At 46.4% G+C, this 21093-nt stretch overlaps 1 protein-coding gene across 3 annotated transcripts in view; it reads right to left on the bottom strand.

The window, feature by feature from the left end:
• SCFD2 (sec1 family domain containing 2) overlaps positions 1 to 21093 on the bottom strand; it is a 404012-nt gene that overhangs the window by 15429 nt on the left and 367490 nt on the right. For all 3 annotated transcript variants that reach the window (XM_047855417.1, XM_047855418.1, XM_047855416.1), the window contains exons 6-7: positions 19735 to 19880; positions 5758 to 5892 (exon numbers count right to left, since the gene is read on the bottom strand). In XM_047855417.1, coding sequence (XP_047711373.1) covers positions 5758 to 5892; positions 19735 to 19880 — 281 coding nt within the window. The remainder of the gene's footprint in view (positions 1 to 5757; positions 5893 to 19734; positions 19881 to 21093) is intronic.

The following is a 21093-nucleotide window of genomic DNA, read 5'->3' as shown; positions in this document are numbered from 1 at the left end:
AACACCCTGTCCTGTGGAACCCACCAGCACTGTGTCCCTGCCCTCAGGCCCCCAGCCCGGCTTGAGCCCCCCGGATCTCCCCATCTTCTCACCTTCCCTCTGCTGCCCGATGCAGGTCTGGCCACATTTCCCCCCTCACTTGCCATCGCCAGGGCCACCCTTGTAAAATACAAATTGGTTATACGTTCCTGCGAACCATTCGATGGCACCTCAGTGTTTTGGTCAAATTTCAGACCTCTGGTCTTTCCTGATCTGGCTTTTGCTTATCTCTCTGCTTTTCACAGTCTTCCACTCCCCCCATCCACCCTCAGCTCCAGCCCTTGGGAGCCATGCACGAGTCCTTCAATGGCACTGATGGCTCTGTTCCTAACTTCTGTTGCTCTGACGGCATTCAACTCCTCTGGGAAGCCTTCTCTGACTCCCTGCCTGGCTCCTCCTTCTCTGTGCCCTCCCATCCCATCTGGCACACTGCTTCTCCCTCCTCCCCGCACTCCTCAGTTTTCTTGTCCATCTCCCTAACAAACTACAGGCCTCACAAGGTGAGCTCTGCCAGGGCCGGCGGGGCATCTCGTCTGTCTCCATGACTCCCTTGCCCACAACAGCGGCGAGCACACAAGAGAGGCCCTCGATAATCGCTCACAGGCAGACAAAGATCGTAGACTGCCCGAACCAAGTTTTTGTTTTTGCTTAATGATTCCTACCGTGAGAGAATCCATCTCACTAGACCTTACGGATCGTATTTAGCTAGTGTTAGACCAAAAAAAATCAAGCCTTACTTCATAGTATGAAGCATAGTTAAGAAGGAGAAAACATAAACAATGGTTATAAATGGTGTTGCAGACAGAGCTTCCAGGCCGTGTGCTGATTTAATCAACGGATGCCAACAGGGTTTCTTCTTGTCAGAAATGCCGTCAAGTAGAATGGACCTCGGCCAACAGTTCATCTCTCCGTCTCATTTTCCTGTGCAAACAATGAAGAGCTGGACTAGATGACCCACTAGAGCATGCCTAGCTCTTATAGTCCAAGGGTCTGACATCCGGTCTCACCTGAGGCTCATCGTTTTTGCTCTTCAGCCCCCACGGCATCCTCCACCCCTGATGTGGGTGCCTCCGCAGGTGTCCGTCCAACACACACGTGAATGGCCTCTTTTGTCCTCACGGTTGTGGGGTGGGCTCCCGGCAGCCATGTTGTGACTGAGGGGTGTGATCCTGCCCCTCAGACTGGTTCAGGAACGGGCCGCTGACCGAAGCTGGGCCAATTCGAGACCCTGCCCTGGGAATCAAGACTTGACCCGAGGTAGATGAGGCTCAGTCAAAGCTGAGCCCAAAGCTGTGGCACAGCTCCCCGGCCATTCATTCGACGAATCCCGAGCACCTACGGAATGCCGGCCTCTGTTCTTCTGCGTCTTCTGCCGGCCAGGGCGAGTCTCAAAGAACTGTCTGGTTTCCAGGGGCTTCCCTGATGTCAGTCCCAACCCTTCCTGAGGCCCACCACATTGCTGCCTTGAGTTCCCTGAGACACTCCTTGGTCTTCACAATAAATGATCCCCAGTAAATGATTCCCTCAAACATCTTCACTTCAACTGGAAGAGTTTCAGTTCTGATCCCCTTTCCACTACCAGCATTTCCGGGCTTGTTGAGCCACTTTTCCTGTGGACCCAAGGCAACGGAGCTCTCATATCAATTCAGAGAAAGGCCCAGAGGCAAGCTCTGGGTCTTCTTCGAGTCTTTTTCACAAATCTTCTCATTTTTTTCCAGTTAAGCATGGCCACATAGGAAATGGAACAACAACAACAAAAGCCTTCTTAAAAAACGCATGACAGGAGGTAAAAGGGCCTCATGCAATTTCATTAGTTAAAACCCACCCTCCTCATGCCAATCCCAACAGAGAAAACATCTTGACAAATCGTGTCCTTTAGTCAAAACAAGTTGGGGGCCAAACACATGGAGTAGATACAAGATATGTTATTTTCAGGAGGCTGAACTCCAGACCGCAAATTCCAGAAATGCATTTTAAGAGTGCTGCCTATTAGACGTGCTAGTTTTAAATTAAATTAACGTTGAAGCGAGAGGGGTAAGGTATGTTTCGATTTATGTATTAGATCACTATCAAGCATTCCCGTAAGGAGATCAAGGTGCTCCGTGCACAAGCGTCTTAGAGAAATGCTTGGCTGCTTGACGAATGCCAGGTTCTGACAAAGCCGTTTCTCCCCAGTTTGAGGGTCCCCCTCCCCCCGCAGGCATTGCCCTTTGAAGCCCAGAGCTTTATGTGGCTAAGCACAAGTCTACCCTCCGGTTGAGGAGTGACTTCGGCTGACTTGGAACACTTTCTCAGGACTGCCTGAAGAATGATCTTGTGGGCATATTCCCTCTTCTCCCCAGCTTGTGGGCCTTCCCTTCCAGGGCCTGACACAGTGGAGAGAGAGGGAAGCAGGAGAGGAAAGTTGTGCAGCGTTCTAAGCATTCAGGAAGGTTTGGTTTCGTTTTTGTTTGTTTGGTCGGCTTTGAGATTCTGTTGTTCAAACAAATGATGGCAAACAGGCAGGTCTTCCATTATCCAAGCCTTTCTGGAAGCACTTCTTCTGAAACCAGGTCAGGAGCATGAGTGAGTTTTCTGTCCTCTGGACTGGAGGAAAAACTTGTTACACGTGGCCCAACACTGCCCTGTCAGGCTGGACAGCCAAGTGTAGATGTAGGCTGAATGCAGACTGTGCTTTCCAAAAGGGGCCACAACATATTTTCAAGAGGAAGAGAGTAAGTCCCTTCTCCCTGAACACAGGTGGGTATGTGTGACTGCCTCGACAAACAGAGCATTGTGGAGGGGATGTCGTGCGACTTCTGAGGCTCCTGTCTGGCTCTCTTTCAGGATGCTTGCCCTTGGAATGCAGCCGCCATGCTGTGAGGAAGTTCGGGCCATGGAGAGGAACTGCGTGCCTCGGCTCACCGGCCAGGCTGAGCTACCGGCTGATGGTCCGCGTCAACTTGCTGACCACGTGACTAGGCCATCTTAAAGGTGACTCCTTCTCTGTCCAGCTGTGCACAGAGTGCAGATTCATGCACACAGTCAATGACCAACAGCATGTTAAGTCAATGTTTTGGGATGGCTTCTCACGCAGCAGGAGACGACCAGAGCAGGTGGGCTTGGAAGACTTCTCTGGACAGTCTTTATGCAGGGAAGTACACTAAAGCAATGTGGGAACGTCGTAGTAACAAGCTGCCGTAGGATGCAAATGAGGGTTTTTTGTTTTTTGTTTTTGTTTTTAAATGTTTATTTATTTTTGAGAGAGAAAGCGACAGAGTGTGATTGGAGGAGGGGCAGAGAGAGAGGGAGACACAGAATCCAAGGCAGGCTCCAGGCTCCGAGCTGTCAGCACAGAGCCCGATGTGGGCCTCGAACTTACAAACTGGGAGATCATGACCTGAGCCGAAGTCAGACTCAACCGACTGAACCACCCAGGCGCCCCCGGAGGATGCAAATGAGGTTTTGACTTTAGTAAGGGCAAAATCCAGCAGCCTTGACTTCCCCCTCACAGAGTTTTGGTTTGATGCAGAGAATCTTAGACTCACATCTTGTACCCTCTTCTCTCCACGGGACTTTAAGCAGAGTAGAAGACGCTCTCTTCTGATGGCTTCCCTCCATCTCAAAGACATAGCTCCTTGGGAAATCACAGTTATTCCTCAAAGCCCACCTGGCTGTTCCTCTTTACATTTCTTCCACTTACTTGATTGAAGCCCTGAACGTGTGAGCCAGAGGTAATTTTCCCTTTCAGGTTCTACGGTGTGGTTGGAAGCCATTGAAGCCCGTGTAGAAACAGAACAAAAGGACCCTCCCTTGGGGTGCCAGGGTGAGGAGGGCGTTGTGGCCAGCCCACTGAGACTCTTCCCGCCCCCTGCAGACAGATGACATCCCCTGGCAACTGACAGCAGAGGCCTGGCAGCTGGTGGTGTGGAATGGATTCTGACAGCTGCCGGGAAAACACGAATTCCCCTTTTTCTAAAATCCATTACTTGGAAACCTCCTTTTGAGATCCGTCTCAAGGGGCCAGAGCATTTCTTCACGGGCCCTAACTCCAGGGATATGAATGGAGAGAAACAGAGCAGCCCAGGACGGCTCCAAACACCTTCCCAGGCCAAATCCTTAGGACAGTGAAGCTTCTGATTTCAGGAAGAGCTGCAAAAACCACTCTGCAGAGTTTAAAAGGGTAATTTAAAAACGTGAGGTGTCACAGTTTATGAAACAGTAATGGAAAACGCAAGTGGCTGGTCTCTCCCAAGGGAGGCTCTCTGTTGGCCTGACAGTTGCGAAATCCATTAGCATATTAAAGGCACTGTGCCTTCCGAAGCAATTTCATTTGTTGTCTCACTCCGTGTTCCCCAAACACATTTGGTCACAGGGTCCTTTTGCTAAGAAACAGTTGTTTCTATGGAACATCGCTGGACAAGAGCGAGTTGGAAGGCCTCCTCTGGCCTGTACCATGCCACTGGGCAATCTGGAAACACGTATGGTGAGCAGGGTGCAGACGGGTTGGAGCTTTCATTATGCCCTTGGCCAACCACGAACATGAATGCTGCAGCCCGTCGGGCCATCCTCAGACCTCACTCACCAGGGCCTGAAAGTCCACACGTGTTATTTCAGCCTCTCCTCAGGGCCAAGTCCAAGCTTGTGAATGAAGGAAGAGGGTGCTCGACTGGAGGAGGTTTCGGAGACCATGCCTAGCCTGGAAGTTTCTCCACAAACTGCCATCGTGAAGGGTTACTGGACAACCTTGGACTTACATTCAACACGGGAGCCCCCGAACATGTTCCAGAAGCTGATCTGTAATATGTTATTTAAAAAAAAAAAAGAAAGAAAGAAGGGAAAATCCACCAGTCATGGGTGCAGCAGACACAGCTGATAACTGGGGGCAGCAGGAAGGAGACCCGGGCGGCCCCTCCAGCCTGTTTACTGCTTTGTCTAGAGTCTGATTGTCTGGCTTCTGTCCTCTGGCTTTTAGAGTAGACCAGTTTTCCTGGCATATGCATTTATTGAACTCTGAAAAGGCCAGATCTTCTATGTAGATTAATTCATGATTTCAAAGACGCTTTGAAGTAGGCAAAACATTCTGTTATTTCCAAGAGTTATTACAACTGAAATCCTGGTGTAGACTGGGAGGCCAGCCTGTAATCTTGTTTAGATCCTTTTAAATTTAGAAACTTTATAGTAAGTTAAAAATAGGTCTCATTTGTGTACTTTCCATCCTTTTATCCCCATGGCAAAGGCAGTTCAGTCATTTTTGACCTGCCCTTGATATTAGCCAGAGAAAGTCTAGCACTTGCCACCTGGGAGTCTGCTGGGCTAAGACAAAAGTCATTTTCAAATGGATTTTGGGGTGATGCTAGTCATATGACCGAGCAGAGTTATTCATTATCCTACCTAAGTTCTGGAATTAAGAGCAATAGACCATCGGTAAGACCTGTGACTAGTATATGGATTAAGTGAAACTGTGGGCCAGGAGGAGAAAAGTTTTCATTAGTGCTATCCTGGAAGGCTTGTATTCTTATTGGAAAAGACCACAGCGCTTAGGTCAAAAGAAGCTGGATGAGGCCGGCAGGTCAGGCTGTTTATAACCAAAGTTAAATAAAGATTGTACCTGATTTCAGAAGAGCCAAAAACACTGTTATCTTATACGGTCCTCACCAGGGTGAGCAAGGTGCCCGCATTTTCGTGCCCATCAAAGAGAGCATTACAGTCAGGATTACCTCTTCATGGTTACTTTACCTTCATAAACATGCTAAATCCAGTTTTAAGGAGATCCGTGAGGCCTGAAGACATGTGTTCGATATCCACCGGATCTGGCTTCTCAGGATTAAATATTTCCTCCACAACCTGCCTCAGGAATGGCTTATAGGATGCCTGGAAAGACAAAATATTGTGCTGTCAGTGAAAGGGTTTGTTTGGTTTGTCTGGAGCAAAGATAGCTTTATCTGCACCAGATGAAACACAACACGTTTATTTTGACATCAGGCAAGGGCGGTGATTTTGTGTGTATGAAAAGACAATTAGAACAACACTGTTTTGTTTTGTTTTGTTTTGTTTTTTGGTAACGTTCACCCTGATACTCTGGCACTGTTTTTTTTGTTTGTTTTTTTTTTGTTGTTCTTAGCCCTTCCCACAAGCAAGTATCTCTTACCAGAGCTGTAAGCCTCGTACAACTAGTTTTTTCATCAGGGTTTAAAGTGACAATGTTACGCACGAAAAACACAGGAAAGCAACGTATTGTCATTTGATACAGACACGACGAGGGTCTCCGGTTTTCCTCGACATCCTCAGACCTATGCCTCCCTGGGCGAGGAACTGGAATGTTTTCTCACGACGTCTTGTCATGAACGCAGCCTCAAGCAATCCCTCCTTCCTCTGTGGAGCTCATCTCCAAGTAGGACTTGGCCAGAAAATGAAGCCAAGGTGCCAAACAGGAATCTGACCAAGGTCAGGGCTTAGACAAAGCAGGCTACATGGCACCATAAGAATTTTGGTAGAATGAAGCTGATGTTGATTTGCCACGGCTCCTACAGTTTGATAAAATGGTGCTCCGACTGTGCACATTTAGATAATGTTTGGAGGCCTCTGACCAGTGCACTTTTTTTTTCTTTTAGACGTTTATTTACTTTTGAGAGGGAGAGAGAGAGAGTGTGTGAGCACATGAGCGGGGGAGGGGAAGAGAGACAGAGGGAGACACAGAATCTGAAGCAGGGTCCGGGCTCTGAGCTGTCAGCACAGAGCCCTATGCAGGGCTCGAACTCACGGACCGCGAGATCATGACCTGAGCTGAAGTCAGACACCTAACCCACTGAGCCACCCAGGGGCCCCTGACCACTGTGCTTTCTGAGCATGTTTCCCCCCCTCCCTTGATCTCCTTCCTACCGTGCTCTTTCTCTGCCTCTGTTCTTCCCATCGGCTGACCACCTTCCTCCCTCCTGCTGCCGTCTCGGCTGCTCTAGTCCCACAGGGCACCGGAGTCTGGAGCGTGAAAGCCGAAAGCAGGAATGTCTCCTCCCCACACAGTCTGATGACTACCACAGCCTCAGAAAAGCCAGGCTCTGACAGAGCCCTGCCTAGATGTTTCGAACTCCTTGTCTCTTTGCATTGGCCGAATCCCTGACCAGACTCTGGCAAGTGTTGAGGCTACTTGGTGAACTGACTTCATTTCTGCCTTCATCTTGCTTTTCTTACAGCCTTTTCTTTTTCTTTTTTTTGGGGGGGGGGGTTGTTTTTACTCTTATTTTCCCTTTATTCCAATTTTCTTACCTAAAATGTTTTAGGAATAGGGGTGCCTGGGTGGCTCAGTCGGTTGAGCGCCAACCTCTCCGTTTCGGCTCGGGTCATGATCTCAGGGTTTCCTGAGTTCGAGCCCCGCATCCGACTCTGTGCTGACAGTGCAGAGCCTACTTGGGATTCTCTCTCGCCCTCTCTCTCTCTCTCTCTCTCTCTCTCTGCCCCTCCCCCACTCATACTGTCTCTCTCTCAAAACAAATAAATAAACTTAAAAAAATGCTTTGAACTAAAGCAGGGTATAAACCATCAAAATAATAAACAATTATTTAGGGGTGCCCGGCTGGCTCAGTCAGTGGAGCATGTGGCTCTTGATCGCGGGTTGTAGGTTCAAGCCCCATGTTGTGTGTAGACATTACTTAAAAATCAAATGGTAAAAAAATAAACAATTATTTAACTGGGACATAACAGGCGCATTTATCAGGGCTAAAACACAGGGAGAAATAGCAGCTACTCAGCTGAGGGGAGCAGCCTTCATATTTATTAGTCCGTCTGGCTACTGATCTAACCCAGAGATCTCACAGGTAAATGTTCATGAAAGGTAAAGCACTGAGCAGGAATTTAAAAGACAGAAATTTAAAAACACAAAAGCAAAAACAAGGAGTCTACTTTCCCCGTGATAAAGCTGTTTAAGATCTGTTTTTAATTTTTTTTAAAAAAAATTTTTTTTTTCAACATTTATTTATTTTTTTGGGACAGAGAGAGACAGAGCATGAACGGGGGAGGGGCAGAGAGAGAGGGAGACACAGAATCGGAAACAGGCTCCAGGCTCCGAGCCATCAGCCCAGAGCCCGACGCGGGCCTCGAACTCACAGACCGCGAGATCGTGACCTGGCTGAAGTCGGACGCTTAACCGACTGTGCCACCCAGGCGCCCCAATTTTTTTTTTTTACGTTTATTTATTTTTGAGACAGAGAGAGACACAGCATGAATGGGGGAGGGGCAGACAGAGAGGGAGACACAGAATCAGAAGCAGGTTCCAGGCTCTGAGCCATCAGCCCAGAGCCTGACGCGGGGCTCGAACTCGCGGACCGCGAGATCATGACCTGGCTGAAGTCGGACGCTTAACCGACTGAGCCACCCAGGCGCCCCTAAGATCTGTTTTAAAAATTTATCACCCAGGCAAAAAGGGAAAGGTTTGAAAACACGCACTTTTGATGCTGCCACGGGGAACCAGACCCTCTCACGTGCTGCTGGTGGGAGCGCGAGTTGTTGCAGTCAGTGTGGAGAGCGATTGGCAGTTCCCATCACAATGACAAGTGCGTTTGACCTGGCAAGCCCACCTCTAGGAATTTATCCTATAAATATGTTACCACACGCAAATGAGACCCATAACGGGCTGTGTATTGTCTGTCGTAGAGAAGATTGGAAACAACTCACGTGCCCATTGGTAGGAGCTGTTTAATAAATGGGGTAAGTCCACTGCAAGAAATGCCACGAAAGCAGAGAGGGACGCTCTCGTGTTGATCTGGCAAAAAGCACAGGGCAGAATAAAGTGTGGGTGGGAAAAGCAAGGTGAGGAACAGTGTGTGTGCTGGGCCGGCATTTGTATAAAACGTGTCACAGGGGATTTGGAAGCTTGTAGCTGCGGAAATACGCGAAAGATAAATTGAGATGTGATTTACTGAGACTGCCATGAGCAGTGATCATGGAGTGGAGGGCAGGACAAGGAACGAAGGCAGTGTGGGGGGTTGGGGAACACTTCAAGATATCTCTTTTTCAAAAAACACAGTTAAAACACTACGACAGGGGCTCCTGGGTGGTGCAGTCGGTTAAGCTTCCTGCTTCGGCTCAGGTCATGATCTCAAGGTTGGTGAGCTTGAGCCCTACTTTGGGCTCTACACTCTCTCCCTCTCTCTCTGCCCCTCGGATTCTCTGTCTCTCCCTTTTTCTCTGCCCCCTTGCTCACTCATGCTCTCTCTCTCTCTCTCAAAACAAAACAAAACAAAACAAAACAACCCCACCGCTACAAATAACAAGAGTGAGTTTTTCTTTTACTTGTTAAAAATTAACGTTATTTATGCCTGGAGGAGACTCACGTAGAGCACACTGAAATGTTAATTAGGGTTGTCTCTAGGTCCCGGGAGTAACGGGCATTATTTTTTTCTTTTTCTAAATTTTCTAAAGTTCACAGATAGACTTCTGGAATCATAAGATAATCCAATCGATATTTTCAATGTTAAAAAAACCAAGGGCGGGGAACGGCCTCTGAATGTTGCAAATCTTCCTCTCTGAGTAAACTGTCTTGAGAGCCCTTTTGTCATCTCAGCCTTTCTGGACGTTTAAATTTTACTTTAATCTTCAATTTAAACTTTAATCTCTTTAAACTGCTCCCCAAGGAGAAGTCCTTTACCAATATTCTGTTACCTTTTCCAGCAATATCATCAAATATTCATCACCTTCTTCCTTAGTAATATCATCTCATTTGTAGCTCGGCATATCTTCCACTGGCTAAAAGACTGCATTCTCTAGCCGTCCTTACAGCTGGGTACAGCCATGCAACTAAGTTCTGGAAAACGAGATATAAGCAGAAGGGTACTCGGACTTGCAAAAGTCTCCTTTTTTAAAATGGAGGGGTATGCTCTTTCCCTTCCTCTGTTCTGCTGCTTGGAACATGGAAGTGATGTCTGGAGCTCTGACAGCCACAGTGGCATACAGGGCCATCCATTCCTTCGAGATGCTGGAGCAGAGAGCTGGAAGAAACCTTAGCTGGTGACGGCTGGCAGGGCCATAACACGAACAGACCAAATCGACCTACTCTACATGACAATGCAAAATGTCCTATGTTTAAGCCATGATTTTTCAGATCTCTGTTCCTTGCAATGGACTGAAATTCTAACTGATACGAAGTGCAAAGAGAATATAAAGAAACGGGCCATGCCTTCCCTCCAGCAGCTTACATTTATTTATTTTATGAGCCTATATACAGTTATATAGAAGAACTTGAACAGAAACCCAGACAAATAACATTTAGGCTGTCATGATTAAGAGGGGAGAGAGTATGCTCCCCCAACCTACAAAAAAACACAAAAAGGTTGTTGCTCTCCAAAGGATGCACTTCCTGCAGGGGGAAAGAGCAGTGATGGTGGGAGGAGCTCAGACAGGAAAAAGTCTGTAATCCAGCTAAAATGCTGACTCAGTACCTCCTCTGTGCAAGAAGCAGTGGGCCAGGCATGATGGGATGGTTCTCTCCAGTGCAGTCTGTGCAAACAGCAGAGACAAGGAAGCCTGGAGGGCCCGGGGACCTCGTCTTCTCCCCTTTTCCACTTTCAGCTAAGCTCTGGGGAATGAAGCACCCGGGAGAAGATACCCATTGAGCTGGGGTTCCCCTTGGGGGTGAGCAGAGGTTTGGAAGGGCTATTCCCTTCATAGTTTCATTCTTGGGATTTTGTGATCATTGGATGTTAGCGGGGAAGATTGTAAACCCTTTTTATTTTATTTTTTTTCCCTAAAGTACGTAGGTAACATTTATTTAGAGTGCGAAAAGAAATTACAACTTCAATACAGAAAATAACAGCAAACACGCACACGATCTAGCAAAATAGCATAGTTGCTTTTATTAATTAATTGCTTGATGTATCTCCATGATAGTCATTTCTTAGATCTCTTGACTGCATTCTCTCGGATTATCTTTTCATTGGACAGCAATTTTGAAAAATCACTTGCTATAGAGATGTGACAGTGATTAAGCTATTGTGTCTCCAGTCCAAACCCTGTCTTCTGTACTTAATTCTGTGACGCTGGCCTGTGACTCCATAGACTACCTGTGTGCTTTGCCATCTAGACCTGCTGGACTCCGCCAACAGGGGGCACTAGAGGGATGCTGGAGGCAGGAAGAGCAAGCGCGTGCTCTTCCCCGTTGATTTGCTGTGCCCACCAGCATCACCCCCTTGATGGTTCCTCACTACTGGATGCTCTCCCTTCTCTCGACTTTTAAGTCACAGGATCCAATAAATTACCTTCTCGTTTAAGCCAGCTTGAGCTTTTTTATTTCCTATTTTCCCTTGTAACAAAAAGCACACTAACCCATGTTTTATTAAAGAGACGTTGGTAAGGTTTTCCCGCTTAAATATATAGAAGAAGACCTCTAATTCTTTACTAAAACTACTAAGCACAGAACAACAAAATAACACTGTCCATTAAAAATTTTTTAAAAATGTGTATTCATTTTTGAGAGAGATAGCATGCACGTGCACATGCTAGATTGAGCAGGGGAGGGGCAGAGAGAGAGGGAGACACAGACTCTGAAGCAGGCTCCAGGCTCTGAGCTGTCAGCACAGGGCCTGATGGGAGGCTCGAACCCACAAACCATGGGATCGTGACCTGAGCCGAAGTTGGATGCCCAACCAACTGAGCCACTCAGGCGCCCCTAACTTTGTCCACTTAAAGAGGACAATTTGGGAAAGACTTTCTCAGGCATAACACAGTACTGGCCTCCTGACTTCTTAGCAAACCCATTTCTTAGTTTTTCCAATTAGGGTTTTAATGATGAAAGCTTTTGGCTCCTTCCTCTCAGCCACTTAGGTTGGATTGCTTTGTGTCTCAAATCATGTCTTTGAAATCTGATCGGAATGCACTGCTTCAGCAATGGCTTCTACGATGAGAAACCTCTGACTGTCATGGAATTTTCTATTTAGCCAGAAGCCACCCACTTCTCAGCAAAGGACCACGTAGAAGGTGGTGATAGGGGAAACAGATGTGTTCCCCTAGTGCTCGGCTCAAAGTTTTCCTCCCATGCTAGAGAGGGCTGGAGGGGAGATCTGTTGTGTGGCTTGCCTCCACATTAAGAGAGTAGGGCATAGTAATTTAACTTTCCCAGTCAAACAATCTCTGTCAGTTCACCTTTGGCAGGTAGGGAGGAGAGGAGTTAAGAACACAGGCAAATTTGTTCTTTCCTTTTCTTGTGGGTCATTTATTTCTTGTTTGTATCACATCCGGTGCGTGTTGGTAGTGGAGGGTCTATGCCCCACCCCCCAACCATAGTCCAGAAGGGACTCGCCAGGTCCCTTCTGTTGAGTGGCTCCACCATTCTCTAGGGCACTGGAATCCCACACGGAAGCCTATGCATCTCATCAGCAGATGAAGGGAGAGAGGGACCGTGGAGGACCTCCGGGGAAATTTTAGGGGCCTAGGCTGAAAGTGTTCTGTATCACTTCTACCCACCGTTTATTGGCCAGAATTAGTCACAAACCTACATTTACCCAGAAGGGAATCTGGAAAATGTGGCCTAACTGTGCCCAGGAGGAAAAGGAAATGGAGTTTGGGGAACACAGAGCATTGTCTCTGCCACAGACACCCTGTAAAGTCTGTATTGAAACATTAATATAATTATTTCCTTAACTGGCAAGTTGCATGTTATAGGCAAAGGATTATTAAACCCTTTTCCCTTCTTCTGCATAAGAATTTGACCTTTGGTTGACTTTCTAGCTCTGTTTCCCTGGAAACCTGATAAGAGAAGAATGTCAAACTGTAGCCAGGCAAGATGGCTTATGATAAAATTGACCCCTGCTTAGTGAATTGCATTAGACTGGAGAAAGCTCTAAATGTTGGATAGAAAGCCAGAGCTTTGGGCTTGTCTGAGTACGATGATTCTTGTATAACTGGGCATGTCCCTTGGAGGAACACTGGAGGCTGCCTGTGGAATTGTTCCAGAGAAACTGGCTCCTATAGGATGTGAAGTTTTCAAGCCAGGGGACTTCTGCCCGCCACCCCCCCCCCCCCCCATCAGTCTAGTTCCCTTACTTCTGAGCTGTTACCTTGGGACCAAACTGAGTAGCTCCCAGGGAACTGCAAGGACTGCTTCCTGAATGGTCACAAGGACTACTCCAGAGAAGAAAATCGCCTAGTGCTCCCTGAGGGCCAGCTATGTCCCTGTCCTAGGCAGACTGGTGCCAAGTGGGGGCCTTGACCACATGGCCAGATAATCCATTAGGCACAGAAGACACAATGCCTAGAGCCCACCAGACTTGCAGGGACCCATGAAAATGTATTAGTTTAAAATCAGAAGGAAAAAAAAAAAGAACTTTCAGGTCAAAGATGTTTTGATATATAATATTGTCTCTATACCAATTCAATTGTACAATACAATTAAATTTTTTTTTTAGTTTATTTATTTATCTTGAGAGAGAGAGTGTGAACAGGGGAGGGGCAGAGAGACAGGGAAAGAGAGAATTCCAAGCAGGCTCCATGCTGTCAGCGTGCAGCCCGACATGGGGCTCAATCTCACAAACCGGGAGATGGTGACCTGATCTGAAACCAAGAGGAGGATGCTTAACCGACTGAGCCACCCAGGCACCCCCATACAATACAAATTTTAATATTTTTTATTTTTATAGAGGAACGGGTCCATAAAGGTAAAAGTGACTAGGGCCACATACATCACAACATGGCCCTTTATGACAGGCTCATGGAGATAGCCTGAAGGTTTGGTAGAGTTGGTAGGGCCTAATGAGATCTCTGATTGGTATTATACATGAAAAAGTTGGAAGTTTCAAAAAAATTGGTCTCATACCAGAAACCCTCTCTTTAAATAGCCAGTATGTCTTCCAGAACAAACTGGACTCTTAAAAATATTGTATTTAATCAAATATGAAAAATAAAATATTTGTATCTATGTCTCTGGTTACTCTTTTATGGTAGGTTTAATGTATGAGAAGGTCTAGAAGACTCTGTTATTGACCTGATTGGAGTTCTTGAACGAACGTATTGAGTACAGCAGCAGTCGCAGACATTATACGTAAGTCAGAGACCATTTTGAGAAAACGGTCCAACTCCAACATCTTCTTGAATTTGGTGCACCTTAAAGATGGTCCAAGATAGTCAGAATCCAAGAAAACCTAAGCTGTTGCCACAACCACATCCCCATCAATCAGCACTGCTGCCCTTGGCTTTGTTGATTGGTGTTGGTGCAGCCACGGACCCTCTCAGTCCTGTTACTGAAGATGCCTCTCCCTTTTATGCAGACTTGATTCGAAACAGCCAACTTCTCAGGAAAACTAGACTTGTAGAGAGACTGTTCATTTTGTTTCAATCCATGACTGTACAGAAAAACATCTGTTCAAAACTGCTGATGGCTTTGTCTGTTCCATGGCTTATTTATTTTTATATTTTGCTACACTATGACTGATTTTTTTTTCTCCTTTCATCTTCTTAAAAGGAAATGGGTTGCTCTGAAGATTGAAAAGTGGTTCATTTGCCTATCTGTTCATCCATCCATCCATCCATCCTTCCTTCCTTCCTTCCTTCCTTCAAACCCAAAAGCAGATTACTTTGTAAAATTTTGAGTGTAGTCCCTTTAACTTCAATACGAAAACAACCTAAGCCCAAAGCTATTAACTAATCTGCTTGAGTTCACCCAGGCAGTTAGAAGGAGAGTACAGGACAGAGACAAGTTTCCTGGTCCCCAGCGTGGTCCCATCTTGTGTTGATTCTTTCAAAAAGGACGCTAGCAGGTCTGGAGTTTGGTAGATAGAATCAGGAGGAAGAAGAGAGCTTAGCACTTGGAAAGAACTCGGGCCGCTGGGGCTGGGGATTGTTGACAAAGAGACTGGTCCTACGGACTGTTCAGAGAGCCGTATTTCACCAGGCACCAGATGAATCAAGCCTCCTTGGGCACTGCTGGTTCTCAATGCTCTTGCTTGGTGTGCCAGAGGCACAGGAGACAGTACACATCTGTGGAAAGTTTTCTCCAGCGCAGCCCAGCACAGCACTTTGAGACTTCTGCCAAAGCAAGTCATGTGAGAGTCACACAGTATTTTGTCTGAAAGGGCGCAGACGCTCTTCGCCCTGAGACATCGGCCTAATAGCCTCCTGATGCTGCAGCTGAGGAAAAGCAGCACATCAAACACTGTGGCATTCAGGGAGGAGGTGAAACCTCCCCCCCGAACTGGACCGTTTGCAGTAAGAAACGAGAGCAGAAGACTTGCTTCACAAGCAAAACCGGGGGCTTCGGTTTCCACTCAACACAGTCTATGAACACAAACTCCTCCGACAAATGGGAGTCAGCAACAAACTCTTACCAGACACAGCAGCTAATGGTGCAGTCAGCTTGAGAACGACTCCCCTTCTATGTGGCCCTTTTCCTAGCAAAGGGAAAGGCGAAATGCTACGAAAGAGGACTAAGAAAAGGCCTATTTTGTCCTTCCCTACAACTGTTACAGCAAATGCTTACATAGGGCTGTTTGTGTCAGCTCCTGCCCTAAGAGCTTCACAGGTACCAACTCACCTAATCATTGGAGCATCTTTATGAGGGAGGTACTATTATTAGCTTCTTTGTACAGAGGAGGAAGTAGGCACAGAGAGGTGAAGTAACCTGCCTAAAATCACACAGTTGAGGGTGCCTGGGTGACTCAGTCGGTTGGGTGTCCGCCTGTGGCTCAGGTCATGGTCTCACAGCTCATGGGGTCACGCCTGTGTCAGGCTCTCTGCTGACAGCTCAGAGCCTGGAGTCTGCCTCAGATTCTGTCCCTTTCTCTCTCTGTTCCTTCCCCTGCCCCCGCCCTTTCTCTCTCTTAAATATAAACATTAAAAAAATAAAAAATAAAAAATAATAAAAAAAATAAAACCACACAGTCAATAGGACTATGGACCTATGAACCCAATGCTGCTATGCTGGGCTATGAACCCAAATGCTGCTGTTAACCTCCTTGCTAACATCCATCTCACTAAGCATTAAGAGTATAAGAAATACCATTGTGGATGGAACCATCTGGTCCCACAGTCCGGAAGCCTTCTGTCTGTCCATCCATTCATCCATCCATCCATCCATCCATCCACCCACCCACTAGGTGCCAAGTATTGAGCTGAGCTCTGCAGATACCATGGTGAACGAACATGGATGCCGTCTCCAGCTTTGGTAGTATGTTCTGTAATTCAACAGCTTCAATGGCAGCCTCATGATCCCCAGTCATGCCCACTCTCCTGGCTGTAGCTGAGGTCCTGGTTCCCTGGGAGGGCCAGGTGTGTGGTGATCTTCTGGGCTCATTTCTGGAGATACATTCTAGCTCCCACTCCTCCCAGCTCTTCCAGAGATTTTATATGTACTTCATTTCTTGTATGAAATCACATTCCCTTAAAATGACGAGAGTGGTGTTCTCGGGGCTGTGGCTGACGCATCTTCCTAAAAGACTAAAGGATGAAGGTGAACTAAGAGGTGCCTCCAGTGCTAGCAAGGGTACCAGAGTAGCTCTGAGAGCCAGCTTGTGCCCTGGAGCAGGAGAGAGGGCTTCTGGGAGGGGGCCTGGGATCCAGGGAAGAGAGCCCAGATGTGCAGCACTGCTTAGAGCTAGAAAAGGAATCTGGAGGTAGACCAGGTCTAGTGTTTTCCTGGGTGTCCCAGGGAGCCCAAAGCATCTCAGCTAGACTCTGTATACAAACAGCGTGGAGCTAGATAGAAAGCACACTTTCTATCTAGGGCTGAGGACCAAGTTGGGAGAAGAGATGGATAGAAAGTTGCCTAGTCAAGGCCCATCTTCAAAACTAGACACAGCTGGACTCTGAGTCTAGTTTGGACATTTGTCTTTTTCTCATTATACCTGTATGCCAACAAATCCTCTGCTATATGATAAGGATATATGTATTGCATTCAAGATGCCCTCAACAAATATTTAATTTTTTTTTTTTAACGTTTATTTATTTTTGAGACAGAGAGAGACAGAGCATGAACAGGGGAGGGGCAGAGAGAGAGGGGGACACAGAATCTGAAACAGGCTCCAGGCTCTGAGCTGTCAGCACAGAGCCCGACGCGGGGCTCGAACTCACGGACCGTGAGATCATGACCTGAGCTGAAGTCGGACGCTTAACCGACCAAGCCACCCAGGCGCCCCCCTCAACAAATATTTATAGCTAAGTGTCTTCTAGACACTGAGGATATGGCAGTGAGCAAACCAGATCAAAATCCTTGTCCTTACTGGGCTTTCCTCTATGACTGAGAACTTTAAATTCAAAAAATATTTTAAAAAAACCCAAACAAGTAAAACTAACCCATAATCCCATCAAAAACTCTTTCTCTATCCCCATAAATATAAAGCAAGAAGTCAAAGCGTTCTTCCTTATCCATCCAAGCCTTCTCAACCCCTACAAGATAACCATCACAAATTTTTTCTTAGCTGTAAAAATTTATGAAATATACATACCCATATACTTTTTATTTTGTTTTGTTTTCAAACAAAGATAGAAAAAAACGTCACAGAATGATCTACATTACATGTGTTCCCCCCCCCCCCCCATCTAATAGATCAGAAACCTCCGTTTTGGTTTGAGTTCTCCAAGAAGTAGAGCCTGAGACGAGGGTTTACTCACAGTCCCGCTAATAAGCACATTAGAGTTGCCCTGTTCATTTCAATTGTTTCACAGTATTTCACAGCCTGTGTCTGTATCATTATTTACTAAATCCCCTGAAGATACACACACACTCCCCACCTTGCCCCCCACATCCCACTCACTGACATTTAGGATTTTCAGTGAATGGGTTGATGTTATTGACTCACCGTAAGGGAGTCTATACAACAAGGGGAAATTTCTTTTTGTGAAGGCCATGGTTGCAGGACAGGGTTCTGAGGTCTGGAGAAATGACAGCAGTGTTGGCAGCAGGGCCATAACGTCTAGAAAACATGTCATTGTCCTTATCACACCCAAGATTTATAGCTAATACACATTTATGTGGATTTGGCTAAATTAGTCACAGTGCTGATCATAAAATTGAAAAGAGCTTTTTAATTTAGTGTTTTATTTGCACTTTGCCAAATGTAGCAGCAACTTGCTTCTTGGAATTCTTTGGTCTAAATCTCATCATGTATCACCAGTTCTGTGTCTTCTAGAACTAGTCCATATTGCTGTATTTAAGATTGATGATTTTTAAAAATGTTTTTTATTTATTTTTGAGAGAGAGAGACAATGAGCAGGTGAGGAGCAGAGAGAGAGGGAGACAGAATCCATGAAGCAGGTTCCAGGCTCTGAGCTGTCAGCACAGAGCCCAATGTGGGGCTCGAACCTGTGAACCGCAAGATCATGACCTGAGCCCAAGTCAGACACTTAACCGACCAAGCCACCCAGGCGCCCCAAGATTGGTCATTTTTTTTTTTAACAACCAAACTGTATATGATTAATTCTGTGAGTGATTTTATCTGTATTTCATGGTAGTGGTGTTCTCAGATCATTGAACCAAAGATGGGAATTTATGTTACTAAGTTGAGTGCCAGCTTCTAAGGTCTTTCATATGTTGGTGGGTGATTTCAGATGCCCATCAGCACCATCAATCAGTATTTCCAGAGTCTCTGTGAGATCCACGGTATAGCAGGGAGGAGGTTTTGTGTTGGCAGCCAAAACTTGGCATCCGGCCCTGGTCACCTGTGTGCCTGTGGCAAGTCACATGGCCTTCCTAGATCTCAGGATAATAACGCTTCCCTAGCTTAGTTGCTTCAAGGATCAAAGGACAAACCAAATGTGAGAGCACTCTTCAAGTATCAGCTACTGTAAGGATACATGGCAGGAAGAGTCCGGATTTTGCTAGGCTGTGGCAGATAACCTTAGCTCTTGTCTACATGCCCACCTTAAAGCATCAGCATCTGGATGCTGAACTTGACCCTCACTGACAGCACATTCAACTTCCCAAAGAGCCTTGGCAAATGGAGTGGCTTTTCCTGAGATTTCACAGGGATACGTAGGAGGAGATGCTTGCACACACCCCACGAATCATCTTTTCCGTCAGGAACATGTGTTCTTCCTGGAAGGCTCATCTTTGACCACGAGGAACCTTAGTTCTGTCTCCATCCTTGTCCAACAGACACTACCCAGCCTCAACGACTCCAGCCTTTCTTTGCTCCTTAACCTTCCTGGCTCTTTCTGGGGCCCCTCCCTCACTGAGCTTTTAATCTTGGGTTCTGATACTACCTTCCTGGTCACCAGTCAAAACATCCTTCTAGAGTTCCCCTACTGTCCTTAGGAAGTGGTGAGGGGATTTTAAATAACAAAGGTTTTGCGGTCACCAACTTCTTTTTTCCTTGCTATGATATTATTAGGTGATTTTATTATTCTAATTGTTCAGAATGTTTAGGGACTGCTTAGATCTAGAAGCTTGGGAATCACATAAGGCCAGCCCCTTACCTGCACCTATAGTAACTGGGGCCCAGTGAAGGGAAGGGACTTGCCTAAGGTTATAAAATAGGTATGTGACAGTTATAGAGCAGGGACTGACCCCCCAGTCCAGTGCTCGTCTCCCTGCATCAAGCCTGTGGTACAAACGAATCAAGAAGCTTTCAGATTCAGGGGAACCCAGAACTCTCAACTAGAAGGGGGCTTGGAGTTCATCTAGAACAAATCCCTCATTTTAGAGAGGCTAAAATGGAAACTTTTTTTTTTTGTGTGTGGTCTCTGAATCCTAAAAATACAACACAGATTAGACGGTTACTTTAAAACATATGTACTTGCCTGGTGGGTATGATTTCCAGGAACATACACAGACTTAAACTGTTTCATGAGATTCCGAGCTCCAGCAATATCCCGAAGCGAAGTAAAGAGCTCATCCACGGCAATTTTGGATTTGTGAAAAGTCAGCTTAATTGAAGAGTCACAGCCTGAAACAATCCAGAGATATTTTCTTGGGTGAACAAATCTTTAAATTAAATTTTCATCATGACAGCTTGAGCTCGATGTAACACAGTTGGGTTTTTTTTTTAACCCTATTTTTCCCTGGCTGTTCCCCAACTGGGCTGTTTCAATCATCCATGAGCAATGAAACATACTGAGTATAAATGCCTTTGATAGAAGTAGAACTCAGAATTGCCTGGGATGGCAGCCACCGGCTTCAGTCCCTCTCTGTATAAGTTTCACAGAAAGAGAGCTCCCTGGGGTCTACTATCCTCAGAACATGGCTTTGGGAAAAAATGGGGAGACACAAAGAAAAGTACCAGAGAGGGCTATGATGAACCTCTCTTGCTTGAATCCCACCAACAGTTTCCGTAAAATAGAATAGCAAGAATGAGAGATTACAGAGCTGCTCCAGTAACAGAACTTGCTGGGCTGGGCATCTGCCTAATGTGCTAACAAAGCATATGGTGTATTTCAAAAGGCAGCCATTCAAAGCTGATAACACACAAAGACCGCCTAATAAGAAGACTATTCTCGGCAAGGCTTCTATTTTTCTTTGACACTTATAATAGCTGGATTTATTCTCTATCTTGTTAGAAGCCAATTCAGAAGTGAAATGATCACAGATAAGTCAGAAGTTTAAAAAAGAAAGGTTCAAGATGAGTATTTCTGGCTGTCTCCAATACTCAGATACGTGAACTCATTGACCCTTGCAGTACCCTTATGAGATTGGAGCTATTATTTTCCCATCTTAAGGATGAAGGAACCAAGGTACAGAGAGGTTAAGTAATACCCCTGTGAGCAGAGCCTTGCCGACGCCCTGTCCATACCCACTCAGTCACCCTGGATGTCACCTGTCGGTCTGCGGAACACACTCTGACTGCTTCCTACCTCGAGTACCTGCATGGCTCTCGCTCTCTGTCTCTTTGTTTCTCTCTGTCTGTCTCTCTTCCTGTCTGAGGGCTTTCTCTGGTTATAGAAGCATGCTTGGCCTTTGTGCGCTAGGAAGTTAGCACTTGTGGGCACAGCCCCGCTTCCTCACCCCCTGGTGGGGGACAATTCCGAAGTGTGGTCTCCAAAGCCTTTGCTCAGTCCCGGGAGGATGGAGCTCCAGCTGCCCACAAGAATAACTCACTCATTAATGCCCCTTCACTGGCTTTCCTTCCTTCCCTGGCTCACTTCCCTACTTCCTGACTATGC

The sequence above is a fragment of the Prionailurus viverrinus genome, chromosome B1 (genome assembly GCF_022837055.1).
Source record: "Prionailurus viverrinus isolate Anna chromosome B1, UM_Priviv_1.0, whole genome shotgun sequence".
Lineage (NCBI taxonomy): Eukaryota > Metazoa > Chordata > Mammalia > Carnivora > Felidae > Prionailurus > Prionailurus viverrinus.
This window is presented reverse-complemented; position numbering and strand designations above follow the sequence as displayed.